We start from the raw sequence: 13,629 nt of genomic DNA, 5'->3' as shown, positions 1-13,629 counted from the left end.
TTGTCTTAGCTGCTTGTACTTCCTCCAAGCCATTCTCCATGCAACTCCTAGAGCAGCATTTCTCAATCTTGATTAATACATAATCCCTATTTAAAGAAAAGGAATTCTCAAGCAACAGAGTTTGACTACCTAAGACTACCCTAAGACTTTTAATCTATGAAAATGTCAGTTTGCATTTTCCTTGCAGAAGAGGTATTTTACTGTTATGCTGGTAATGTTTGTAAAAAGTTCAATTCTTTTTTTTTTTTTAAAGATTTTATTTATTCATTTGAGAGAGAGAGAATGAAAGAGAGCATGAGAGGGAGGAGGGTCAGAGGGAGAAGCAGACTCCCCGCTGAGCAGGAAGCCCGATGCGGGACTCGATCCCGGGACTCCAGGATCATGACCTGAGCCGAAGGCAGTCGCTTAACCAACTGAGCCACCCAGGCGGCCCAAAAAGTTCAATTCTATGATGATTTCATCATCATAGAATTGAAGAGATGTCTGTGACTGTTTGGGCTCTGAGTATTCAGTTTCACTCCTACAGTGATCTTCAAAAACATGCTTCTGATTATTTGCTTCCTGGTTAAAAACCTTGAATACTTCCATTGCACTTTGAAGGAGACTCCGTATTTTAAATGTGAATCTCTCAGACCTGTACCTTCAGACCCTTGCCTGTGTGTCCAGCATTACCTCATTATCACGTACGTTATACTTTAGCCTCACTCATTCTTGTTCTTCCACGATGGCAAGTTCCTTCCCTCCTCAAGTCTCATTGACCGTTATAGTTTTCCTCTTGAAGTCTTGCTTTTGGGTGGTGCCACTTCATGTCCTTCAGCTTAAGAACTACTTCCTCAGGGATGCTCTATCTGCACCCCCAGACCAGGTTGTGTTCCCCTGTTATCTACTCTCGTGGCACTCCATACTTTCCCTTGTAACACTTGTGAAAGTTCCAATCAGTTACTTGCGGAATTATTTCTTAGCTGTGTTTGTTTAATGTGTTTGTCCTTGCCAGCTTGTGAGTTCCTCAAAGGTAAAGATAAGTCTTTCTTGTTCACTGTTGTATTTCCTGCTCTATCCTGAGGTCATCAAATATTTGCTGAAAGGAACCACCTAAGATCCTTAAGGCAAAAGATTAATTAGTAACATGTGTTGGTAGATAATCTCAGAATAAATATTAGACATTTATACAGGAGAAAGCCAGAAAATAAAAGTAAATGATTGGTGTGGCTTCTGTCAGGATTGAGAGTGAATTTGGGGTTTAAGCATCTGGCTTTGTAGTCATGGTCACCCAACTATTACCTATGCTAGAGTTGTCTGTTTAGCGTTTCTTTATCCAACCAAGCAGAACCACTTTGAGATAATCTCTACTTCTTTTGTTTCACCTCTCTCTGAGCTGACAAGCAAGAGTTCTGTAATACTGGTTATTTGCTTGACTGACTGAAGGTGAACACTGGGGAGTGAGCCAAGAACCACGATGTCTAGTGGTTCAAAGCTAATTGGCAGAATAGACAAGGTCCTAAGAGCTCCCAGGGAGATCAGAAGATACCCAGCACAAGCTACTCTGAGCTGAGTGCCAAGGGCTGCAGGTCTGTTTCTCCCTAGCATGTCTGGGGACTGGAGCAGGGGTACAGATGTAGATATCTGCCATATCTATAAAGGTTATAAATCAGTTGAGGAAGCTTAATCAAGATAGGTTCTGCCCTCCTGTTTTGACAAATCAGCTTGCATAATGAGACAGACAGATTGAACTTAGCATCCTCAGCCTCAGAGTTCCATGCTGGAGCACTGCAGTGTGGTTCAAGCCACTCTCCATCACTATTCCACTCCCCTTCCTGTGGCCTATGGTCTGGTTTCTCCTCTTTTTAGCCCCACTCTGATGGACGACATGTGTGTGGATACTACAGATGACATGTCCAAGCTCTATCCATATTCCCAGTACACAACTACCCTTTGGCCACCCACTGGGCCCAGCAGTATGTACACCTGGGAGGGTAGACTCAGGAATGGGCTCATGCAGGCCTTGGATGTGAGCTCAGGACCATTTGGGCAGGTAATTCTGGGGGCTTGGGTTCTTGGGGGCTTGTCCCTTGGTACAACACATCTTTTTCCCCAAGTGAGAGGCACAGTGGGGAAGCCTAGAGTGAGTTTCTTCTGTGAGCAGAAGTCCCTCTTGGCAGAACTAGGGTGACGAAAATGCCATGGTAGCAATGAATTTATCTGATCTCTTTTCTCCCGTTATAACGTGATGTCTAGAGGGAGCTAAAGCTGAAAAGGAAGTGTGAAATGCTACATTGGGTGAAGGTTTTCTCCCCCCTCTTTTGGAAAGGCTTTGTTCAGACTGCTGATTCTGGAACCAGGCCCAGTGCTTATGGTAGTTGGACTGGACTCTGTGTTTTCCTATAGGTCATTCCTGAGCCTCAAAAGACCACAACTACCAACACAAATAACATAAATGTTTTACAATGTTTTATTATACACATGCTGGAAATAGCAGGGGAATATATGAAAAGAAGCAGGATTTGGATTCATTTTTGGAATCCTCATTGATTTGTCAAAGATGACATTTATTGAGTAGCTCCTAGGCACACTGATTTCTTATTTGGAATCATGATCATACATTTGAAATCAAACGGCACAGAGGATTTATAGTATTGGTGATTTAAAAAAAAAGTCTCGGAGGTAAAACAGACGAAAGTGAAGTGAAGCTAATTGAAGGAGAATTGGAGGCCTGCTTCACTCCCTCCTCATCAACAGTCCTAAGGACCTGTTCAAGGTTTACCAAAGTGTGAGTTTCCATGAGTCACCTGTGGGCAATTGTTAAAATTGGGGTAGACTCTGGGAACTCACATTTCCAGCAAGAACCTGCAGTGATTCTTATGTATTCCAAGGCTTCCAGCTATGACTGATCCCACAGGACTGCAGTCTGTCTTTTTAAATAGGATTTCAGATAATTTTGAGAAAGTTTGGGAGCCACTGAACAGGGTGCTCCTTAAGGTGATGTTAGCTGAGTCGGTGGATCCAAGCGTAGTCCTGGGAACAGCAGCATCAGCATCACCTGAGAACATTCAGAAATGCAAATCCTGGGACCTGATAAGAATCTGAAGAAGAATGTCCTGGAGCACAGCCCAGCAATCTGTAGTTCGACAAGCCCTGCAGGTGATTCTGAAAGTTCTGATGCTTCTAAAGTTTGCAAACATCCTAAATGCTTTTCCCCAACAATTCAATAAATACCTGTTGACAATCCCTGAACATTTTGTTCTCCCAGAAATTTCAGAGGGCCTGGAGAAGTCATAGTTGACATAGTTCCCCACCTGAAAAGCTTTTCCCCAGGCCCCCATCCAAATCCTGCCATATCAAGGCCATCTTTTTTCCATGAGGTGTTCCAGAATGGGTCACATTCACTTCAATCTCTCCTGTCCTGAGACTCCCATTTGTTACCGCCACCTCAGCAAACTTTTTCACATTTTTAGAGTGGGGTTTAGGGCTGTATTTTAGGTTCCTTAAGGACAAGGAACAAGCTAGACACTATCATTTTGCTCTAAATTGTTATTTGGCTCCCTAGGACCTGAAGGTTAAAGCTGGAACGTTTCAGCAGAGAACATGGGAATTGTCTTAGTCACATGCCTTCCCTCCTCCACATCCTTTCCTCCTGCCACCCTCCCCCATGTCACCCACACTTTAGCCAGACTGAGAGAGCGAGAGAGCACAAACAGGGGGAACAGTAGAGGGAGAGGGAGAAGCAGGCTCCCTGCTTGGCAGGGAGCCTGATGCGGGGATCGATCCCAGGACCCTGGGATCATGACCTAAGCTGAAGGCAGACGCTTAACCATCTGAGCCACTGAGGTGCCCCTCCCCAAATGGTTCTTGTTCTGGAAGCAGGACTGCAGTTGAAAGAGTGCAGAACCAAAGTGTGCTGCCGGCTGCCGAGTCGTGTGACTCGGTGCTTTCTTGGTCCCTTGACTTTTCTCTTACTCGTCCCATTTCCCTGCTCTATGTCCGTGTGAACAATAATGCTGGTGCTATCGAGGTGTAGGACGTATTATTATTCAGTCTGCAGACAGTTCTTGGGGGGCCAGGTCTCCACCCCTTCAGTTTAGACCTTTGTTCAATGAGGCGAGGTCATAGACTGAGTTCCCCTGGGGCCCAAAAGGTCTCTTTGGTCCAACTGCATTTTTGTCCAGTTGGCTTGGGAAAGCAGACTGTTGATCAGAGGGTGGAGGTGGCATTCATCATTTCTTCCCCCAAAACGAATCACAATACCTGTTTTCATGGGCAGAGGTGGAGGTGGTTAGGGGCAGCTTCCAATAGGAGCTGTGAGAGTGTGTTCTCATTCACTGCTGACGTGGGTGAGGGAGGTGCTGTCCTCGCTCCATTCTGTACATGAGAGAACAGGAACACCAAGGTGACATGGCCTTCCCAACGTCACACAGCTAGTGAGTGGCAGGGCAGGGATTTGAGCCCGAGTCTCCTGGTGACGGAGACTCTTGCTGTTAGCCGCTGTGCTCAGTTACAATCAGACAAGACCTGGTACAGTAAAGCGCGTGGAACATGAGGCCCATGGCTCACTTGCGAGCTGACGGGTCGAGATTGTAGATGCCTGTTGTATCTCTGCATGGGCTGGGTGCGAGAGGGTGTGCGGGGAGCCTGGCACTGAGCTGTGTGCTGCTTGGAGAGCAGTGATGTGTTGCTGGAATAACCTCGCTCTGCTCTGCAGGTATGGAGAGGCACATCGAGGAAGATGAGGTCCGGTCGTCGGCCGACCTTCGGATTCGGAAATCCCAGGTAAGATTTTCCCTGGTCATGTCGTCCAGTCTTAATTGTTTTTTTTTGGTCTTAGCTGTGGAGTCTTTTTTTTTCTTTTGTAAGGTACAGTTCTTATTTGGACTCATTTGGAAGAACTGGTAAAGGAGAGCTGCCCAGGCTGAAGCAGGAGAGGGGCCGGAGTCCAGCCCTTTTGGCCCCTCTGCCACCCTCTGCTTCTCTAAGGAGGCCCATGAAGAACTTCCCAAGGTTCCTCTAGGGCACAGCTTCAGAGTTCGTGGGCCTCCTGTTTTACCCAGGAGGAGACAGAGGTCTCTCTGAAGACTGTGGTCATTAGTTGTCCAGTTGGAGTTAGGCTCTCTGGTGGTCATCAGAGATACGATCCATGTCCTCAAAGAACTGGCAGTCATGTTCAAGTGGCAGAAGGATGCTATCACATGGGACCTAACAGGAGAGCAGTGTAGGAAGACTCAATGAAGTGCACGGTGCTCTCCGCATTCACAGAGCTCGGGAAGACTTGGGGGTAGTCAGAGGGGGCTGGGCCTTGGATGGGCGAGAGTGGCAACATGGCCAGGTTCAGGGGTCGAGAGGTTCCCCTAAGAGGCCTGGGGTGTGTTAGTAGCAGTAGTGATAGTGATGGGGGTGGGGCAGGGGTGAGGGGCTGGCATGGAGAGAACAGCCTGTCTGGAGAGAAAAGCTGGCTGTGGGCTAGTGGCCATTGAACTTTGATTGAGAATGTAGTGCTGTACTCCAGAGATCTTGGAATACCTGTCTGCGGAACCTGGATAGGATCAGGTGGCCTGTGTGCATTTACTTCAGCTTGCAGTCTGTTAGGAGGTAGGCTGGGGGCCTCCTGAAAGCTGGACCAGAGTGGGGCACGGGCGAGAGGCAGGTGGGTCTCTTGCTGGGCTTTTGCAATGACTTTGGTTTGAATGTGCGTGCTGCTAGCGGGTTTGGAAAGGGTACAAATACTGGTGATTTTGCAAAGGAGAAGCCAATAGGCCTTGATGTGGAGAGTGGGCAAGGAATAAAAATAATGCTGAAGATCGGAACACAGGCACAGGGGGCTCTGGAGTGAATGCATTGACTTATAAGCAAGGGAAGTTAGGAAGGTCAGGTTGGGTAAGAACTCAAGGATTTTGGCAGGTGTTGGATTTGGAAGGGAGTCTGGCAGCTTTAGAAAGCAAGCCACGGGTTGTGCCAGAAAAACACAGTTAGTCGTGTGGATGCAGGGCTCTCCTTTGGCCTCAGGATTATCACGTGAGGTCAGCAGGGCAGGTGAACAGATGCTGAACACATGCCTTGGAAAGGTCAGCAGACTGTCCTGATGGTATAAAGTTAGGAAAGCAGAAAGTTGAGTCTTACACCTGGTCTTTTGCTTCCAAGTCCAATGCTGCCACAGCCTGGGCCGGATGGGGCCGGAGGTGTGGGCTCTATAACAGTGTGGGGTCCCTGGCCATCAGCTCCTGGGGGCTTACTGCACTTGGCATGGTTCCCACAGCATTCCGTCCTGTCCCGGAAGTTTGTGGAGGTGATGACCAAATACAACGAGGCTCAGGTGGACTTCCGTGAACGCAGTAAAGGGCGAATCCAGCGGCAGCTCGAAATCAGTGCGTGTTTGAAGTTGGTGCGCGCCCCTTCGCCTTTCCCTGCCACAGGGCTGTGTGTCCCAAGTCGGGAGAACTGGGAGAGCGAGGAGCAGTACCCCTGCTTGTGGCTTCTGCTGCATTTGTGCCCAAGTCCAGGAGAGGCCTTAGGGCACCACTGCACCTGATGCCCCATTGTGGGCTGCAAGGTGGCATGATGCTTGTCAGGCCCAGGTCTTTTGGTTCCTGTGGGCGCCAACATTTCCTCACACGGAGGGGAGGCACTTGCTGACAGTTGCCGTCCTGGGGACTCATGATATTTTTTGTTGTGTCTTTGACAGCAAAGAACATTTATGAGATTATAGGATGGCGCTGGATGTTGTGAGGAATAGACTGATTATAAAAGTCATGACCTTCAGGGACTTGGGGTGCTGCAGGGTGCCAGGGGCTCCAAGTGGAGGAAGTGTGTGAACCAGGATGTCATCAGAGAAAAGCAAGTGTGTTTAGGAGTGCTGCCACTGTCCAGCCTGGGAAGGGGGAGCCCTTGGGAAGAGCAATGTGGGGTTAGGTGGAGGATGGAGGGCTCACCTAGGAACTGGCTCCCGGTCCTCCGAGGCACAGTGAACGGGCCAGTCACCTTTGTGAGCTAGGAAGAGATGTGGTGAGATATGTGCTTCAGGAAGGTAACCATCTGTAATGCTAAGGGTGGTTTGGATTATGGGAGAAATCAGGAGCAGGACAGGTCAGGAGCGTTTGGGGGTATGTTGTACAGGGCATGGTCTTTTGAGTGAAGTTACCTTGTTCCTGGTTTACAGGGGACTTTTGAATTGGTGTGCTTTGGTCTTATATTTGATGCTCTACTTCTTTTGTTACAAAGCTGGCAAAAAGACCACAGATGAGGAGCTGGAGGAGATGTTGGAGAGTGGGAAACCTGCCATCTTCATTTCTGGGTTGAATGTCCAGGAACTGGAATGTAAGTCCCTCTCGTGGAGAGGGCAGACTGCCATGGAGCTCTCTGTGGTTGGTGAGGGAAGGGCTGAAGGTGCAAGGAGGCAGGGGGCAGGGGGCTTGGCCGGAGTGCGAGTGGGGCCTCTGGCAGGGGTGCCGGCTGATGATTGGTCTTTGTGTGGCCTGTTGTAGATCATGGACTCCCAGATTTCCAAGCAAGCCCTCAGTGAGATTGAGGGGCAGCACAAGGACATTGTGAGGCTGGAGAGCAGCATCAAGGTTCATGACATGTTTATGGACATCACCATGCTGGTGAAGAATCAGGTAACTGGCAGTGGACACCACCCTGGGGAGAGGGAGGAAAGCTTAGGTCCTCCTGAGAAGGGAGGGCTGGAAAGTCGGATGAGGTGTGGTGGGGGAATCATTGGGAATCCTCATGATGGAGTAACACGATCCCAGTGTCCCAGGAAAGGAATGCCCTCCTGAGTGCCAGCTCATCCTTGTCGTCTTGCCTGCTCCTTTGGCCTCACTTCTGCTTACTGTGGGTTTTGATGCACTCAGTCAAGTACTACCTCCTTCTGCCTCAGCACCTCTTGTTTCCCTTCTAATTGGGGGTGTGGGTTCTTTTATATTTAAATTTAATTTAATTTTTTAATTTAAGTTCAATTAACCAACATGTAGTACATCATTAGTTTTTGGTGTAGTTTTCAATGATTCATTAGTTGCTTATAACACCCAGTGCTCATCACATCACATGCCCTCCTTAATGCTCATCACCCAGTTATCCCATCCCTCATCCCCCTCCCTTTCCACAATTCTCAGTTTGTTTCCCTGAGTCAAAAGTCTCTCATGGTTTGGCTCTGTCTCTGATTTCTTTCCATTCAGTTTTTCCTCCCTTCCCCTATGATCCTCTGTGCTATTTCTTATATTCTACATATGAGTGAAACCATACGATAATTGCCTTTCTCTGCTTGATTTATTTCACTTAACATAATACTCTCCAGTTCCATCCATGTTGATGTAAATGGTAAGTATTCATCCTTTCTGATGGCTGAGTAATAGTCCATTGTATATACGAATCATACCTTCTTTATCCATTCATCTGGTGAAGGACATCTCGGCTCTTTCCACAGTTTGGCTATTGTGGACATTGCTGCTATGAACATTGGGATGCAGTTGCCCCTTCTTTTCACATCTCTGTCTTTGGGGTGAATACCCAGTAGTGCAATTGCTGGGTCATAGGGTAGCTTTATTTTTAACTTCCTGAGGAAACTCTATACTGTTTTCCAGAGTGGCTGTACCAGCTTGCATTCCCACCAACAGTGTAAGAGGGTTCCCCTTTCTCCACAACCTGACCAACATTAGTTGTTCCCTCTCTTGTTAATTTTAGCCATTCTAACTGGTGTAAGGTGATATCTCATTGTGGTTCTTATTTGTATTTCCCTGATGATAAGTGATGTGGAGCATTTTTTCATATGTCTGTTGGCCATCTTTATGTCTTCTTTGGAGAACTGTCTGTTCATGTCTTCTGCCCATTTCTTGACTGGATTATTTTTTGGGGGGGTGTTGAGTTTGAGAAGTTCTTTATAGATCTTGGGTACTAGCCCTTTATCTGATACGTCATTTGCAAATATCTTTTCCCATTCCATGGGTTTTAGCCTCTTAGTTTTGTTGACCATTTCCCTAGCTGAGCAGAAGCTTTTTATCTTGATGAAGTCCCAGTAGTTCATTTTTGCTTTTGTTTCCCTTGCCTTTAGAGACGTGTCTTGGAAGAAGTTGCTGTGGCCGAGTTCGAAGAGGTTACTGCCTGTGTTCTCCTCTGGGATTTTTATGGATTCCTGTCTCACATTGAGGTCTTTCATCCATTTTGAGTTTATCTTTGTGTCTGGTGTAAGAGAATGGTCCAGTCTTATCCTTCTGCATGTCGCTATCCAGATTTCCCAGCACTATTTATTGAAGAGACTGTCCTTTTTTCCATTGGATATTCTTTCCTGCTTTGTCGAAGATTAGTCGACCGAAGAGTTGAGTGTCCATTTCTGGGCTCTCTATTCTGTTCCAGTTGCACCAAAAACCATAAGATACCTATGAATAAACCTAACCAAAGTTGTAAAGGAACTGTAATATACAAACTACAGAACACTTATGAAAGAAATTGAGGAAGACACAAAGAGATGGAGAAACATTCCATGCTCATGGTTGGAAGAATAAACATTGTTAAAATGTCTGTGCTGCCCAGGGCAATCTACATATTCAATGCAATCCCTATCAAAATACTATCAACATTTTTCACAGAGCTGGAACGAACAATCATAAAATTTGTATGTAATCAGAAAAGACCCCAAATAGCCAGGGAAATGTTGAAAAAGAAAACCACATCTGGGGGTATCATACTGCCTGGGATTTCAAGCTATGTTATAAAGATGTGATCATCAAGACAGCATGGTACTGGCACAAAAACAGACACATAAATAAGGGGATGTGGGTTCTTAATGAGGATGACTTAAAACAGTCTCCTGATTGGAACAATTTCATGGGTGACACTGAAAAAAGGATTGTTTCCCCACTTCACAGTGAAAAGTTAACTTTCACAGAGGTTTTAATTTTTTCCATTTTTGTCTTTTCTTCTGTAGGTTTTCCCAAAAATTTTGGCACTTTTTGCTAAGAAACAGGAACAGGTTACAAAATTAGGAAGATACAGTAGAATAATATTTGTAGGAATACTCAAAACCCTCATGGTTTTGTCACCTTACTCTGTCCCTGGGCATGTTTGCTCAGGGTTGTAAGTCTCTGTCACCTGCATAGGGTGTTGGCTCCACATGGTCAGGTGGTTGCTGTTCTTATGACGAAGTCAGAGATGCCACGGGGTCCAGGTGTGCCGCCATTACCATGAACTTCCAGCTGTTCTGCCCTCCTGGAAGGGACTGAAAATGGCTTCCATTGTGGAAGGGCTGCAAAACCTGCCTGAAGCCCGAGCACTGCTTGGCTGGTTTCCGACAGCCGTCCCCTGCTCAGGGCCCAGGTGCCTTTCCTCTACCCCCTTCTGGCCTTTGAGACCATTCCTTAAGTGCCTCCTTCCCCGCTTTTCTTTCTTCTCTCCTCGCGGCCTTGCTGAGGACTTGGTTTGAGAGTCAAGTGATGGTAAGTGCCTTTCTCTGCTTATAGAGTGCCGTAAAGCAACGGGTTGGGTTGAGGCAGGTCGAGGTAGGTGAGGGGCGTTCCCATCCTAAGATGCCCAGAATTAACTAGAGCGACCGTGCTTCCTCGTCAGGAAGTAATCGCTGGGAGATGGTTGGGAATTTTGCCAAGAGATCACTGTCTCTTAATAACCACGGAGATATAAGATGTAACCAGACAGCTTAGGTAAACCCCATGTCTGTCACCTTAGGGGCCTGGGAGTTTCTCCTGGAGAAAGCAGATGTTCCCAACCTTAGATGTTTACAGAGCAGCTCCTGTTGGCCAGTCTGTTCTGAAGAACTAGGCAACAAACTTGCCTCAGGCCAAATGAACTTGGTTCAGGTCTGCACGACTAGGAAGAGGCCAGCATCCCAGTTATTATGCCCTAAGATATTCTTATTTTGGTTCCTCTCCTCATATGCTTAATTAAAAACAGAATGGTGGTGGTGGGATCTGTTAGAACATGTATTTGCCAGGCATCTCGACATTGTGCTCCACGTGCTCCATGCAGTGCCTGTCCCAGAGAAGTAATTTACTGAGTGTTGCTTGAGTGAGTGACCACCACCAGGGCCTGGGGAGCCATAGGTAATCCCATGTAAGATGGAACGTGTGCCCCACAGAAGACTTCTGGATGCTTCTCTTTGCACCAGGGATTATAACAGAGAGCCCCGTCCCCATGTGAGCTCCAACTCTCCTGGCGTGGGTTTATGGGGTGTGACTCATGTCTGTTCTTTGCAGGGTGAGATGCTAGATAACATAGAGCTGAATGTCATGCACGCAGTGGACCATGTGGAGAAGGCACAGGAAGAAACAAAAAGAGCCATGAAGTACCAGGGTCAGGCCCGGAAGGTAAGACTCTCCAGCTGCCTTCAGAGAGGAGAGTCCATTCTGCTTGCTGTCTCTCGCTCTTTCTCTCTTCCCTGTGCCTGTCTCTGTTTCTGCTGCCACCACCTCTTGCATCTGGGGAAAGGGAGCCATGATTGACCATATCAAGAACAACATGGACCAGTCAGTGGGCTTTGTGGAGTGGGCCGTGGCAGATACCAAAAAGGCTGTCAAGTTTCAGAGTGAAGCTTGGAAGGTGAGTGCCTTAGTCTCCACTGTTCTGGCTTACTTCTCTCCGGTCCTCTCTACGTGTGCCCTTGATCCTTTGCCTTCCCTTTCTGTCCTGGCCTCATCCCAACACACGTCAGCCTTTTCCAGAGAGTGACTGTCCCTCCCTCCACACTCCCAGAGTGTGCCTTGCATGGATCTGGCTCACATGTTCTCTACGCAAGAACACACACTTGAAGACAGTTCTGCAGGGTGGATGTGTTGCGCAGTGTTGCTGCTAGACTTCTGGACGGAGCTCATGATCCTTTCAGATGTTATACTTGACTCCTCTGTTCTTCAGAAACTTTAGTCTCTTCCACTCCATTAACCAAGCCCACCCCCCTTTTCTCCACTGTGAATCCAATGCTGTGTTGATCGCCATGCAACATTACCTCCTATTTTATGGTGCACCTGTTATTCCTACTTATATGTGAAACAGTTGAGGGTCAGAGGTTAAGTGATTGGCTTCAGGGCATCTAGTAAGTATAGGATTGGGATTCAAATTCAGTTTCCTTCTTGCTCTTTCCCCCATACCAGCATATTTACCCCTCTTCTGGTGCCCCTTTTGCTTGAGGACTTTTAAACTTCTCTGTCTGTTGTGGTAGCCAGCTCTGGTGGCTAGTGCTTTTTAGACGGTTCTTTGCTGACTATTCTCCTGGGTGCTGATACTTTTGTTCTTCAGTTCTTCGATTTTCTTCCAACTTTACCTATTGCTTGTGCAGGGATTCAAGGAGTTGGGAAATTATTTAACCTGATGAATCCAGGTTGGCTCAATATAGGACTGCAATCCTGCTTTCTGATCGCCAGTCACTAGACTGGGTCTGATGGGTGGGCATGTGCTTTAGCGAGAGACATAGAAATTTGAAATTAGGACTATTCAAAAACATACACTTCTTGAAAAGGAAAAATTGGCTACTTGATACCTTCGCCTATTGCTGCTTTGGAGACCCTGTGGTAGTTGATTTTTTATCTGTCCACATGTGCAAAACTTAAGTGTGAGCCAAGAGCCCACAGAAGCTCCATATTTCCCTCTGCTGGCCTTGATAGCCAGGAAGTTATTTAAGAAATATAAAATATCCTAATAGAATGAATGTGTTTATGTAGAGCTGTAGACTTCTTATTTGGGTTGATAAGAGGCTTTCAATGTAGAGGTGAGAGATGTTGGGTTTTGGATGAATTGCGTTTTGGTTGTAATAATGATTTGTTTCTCTTATCCTCTCCAGAAATTGATAATTATCATTGTGGTAGTAGTGGTGTTGCTGGGCGTTTTAGCATTGATTATTGGACTTTCCGTTGGGCTAAGTAATGGCGGCCCGAGTGGTTGCTGCACTGAAATTAAGTAAATGGAAGGTTCTCAGGGACTCTGGATTGGCTCCCTCTTGAGAACTGACCTGGGATTTCACATGGCAATGCTCCTCCCTTGTGATTGTCCTTGGACACACACACTGAGCCCTCTCAGACTTTCCATCACCTGTGCCTTCTTTCATCTCCTTAAAATACTCTTCTGGGCTTCTGGCCCTGGGGAAAGTTCTCTTTTGGGCCGGGCTCCTGTTGGTTTTTCTCCTGTAGACTCTATCCCAGCTCTTTGTCTTACATTGTGTGTTGCCACCTATCTAGGAACATCCGATCACCACACTTGCTCCCTTTGCTCAAGAAGCATGGTTCTATTTGGGTACAATCTGTGTCCTGCATCTGGGGCTCATTAAATTCTTGCTAACTTTAACAGAAGTAAACAGATGTTTACTTTCTATATCCTTTTTAGTGTAAACAAAGCTTTGGATTGGGGCTTGGGTGGTGGGGTTTTGTTTGTGGCTGATGGGTTGGATCTTGAATGATATAGCAGTTAACATTTTTGAGTGTTGAGTCATGCCAGGCCCTGTATTGAACACCTCATACACATGTCCTTGAATCCAGACAACACCCTCCTGATGTGTGTACTGTTGTTACACATCTTTTACGGATGAAGAGACTCAGGCTTAAAGAGATGTTAAGTCACAGGGCCAAGTTTGAACACACAGCTGATGGTGAGCCTAGGGGAGTTCTTACCTACATCTTAGCTTCTCTTTGTAAAACCAGGTAGCCATTT

The 13,629-nt window shown here is 46.7% G+C and overlaps 1 protein-coding gene across 1 annotated transcript; it reads left to right on the top strand.

The window, feature by feature from the left end:
- The first annotated feature begins 4,396 nt into the window (after positions 1-4,396).
- On the top strand, positions 4,397-13,266 carry LOC123841225 (syntaxin-3). The gene is made up of 6 exons (XM_064576360.1): positions 4,397-4,764; positions 6,245-6,353; positions 7,207-7,286; positions 7,470-7,601; positions 11,190-11,300; positions 12,767-13,266. The coding sequence occupies exons 1-6, from the start codon at positions 4,699-4,701 to the stop codon at positions 12,884-12,886; spliced, it is 618 nt and encodes a 205-aa protein (XP_064432430.1). The 5' UTR covers positions 4,397-4,698; the 3' UTR covers positions 12,887-13,266.
- The last annotated feature ends 363 nt before the right edge of the window (positions 13,267-13,629 follow it).

The sequence above is a fragment of the Mirounga angustirostris genome, unplaced genomic scaffold (assembly GCF_029215605.1).
Source record: "Mirounga angustirostris isolate CCGP_5_RB_7025 unplaced genomic scaffold, mMirAng1.0.hap1 SCAF_13, whole genome shotgun sequence".
Classification (NCBI taxonomy): domain Eukaryota; kingdom Metazoa; phylum Chordata; class Mammalia; order Carnivora; family Phocidae; genus Mirounga; species Mirounga angustirostris.
The sequence above is the reverse complement of the archived record's forward strand: the minus strand, read 5'-3'. Positions and strand labels throughout refer to the sequence as shown.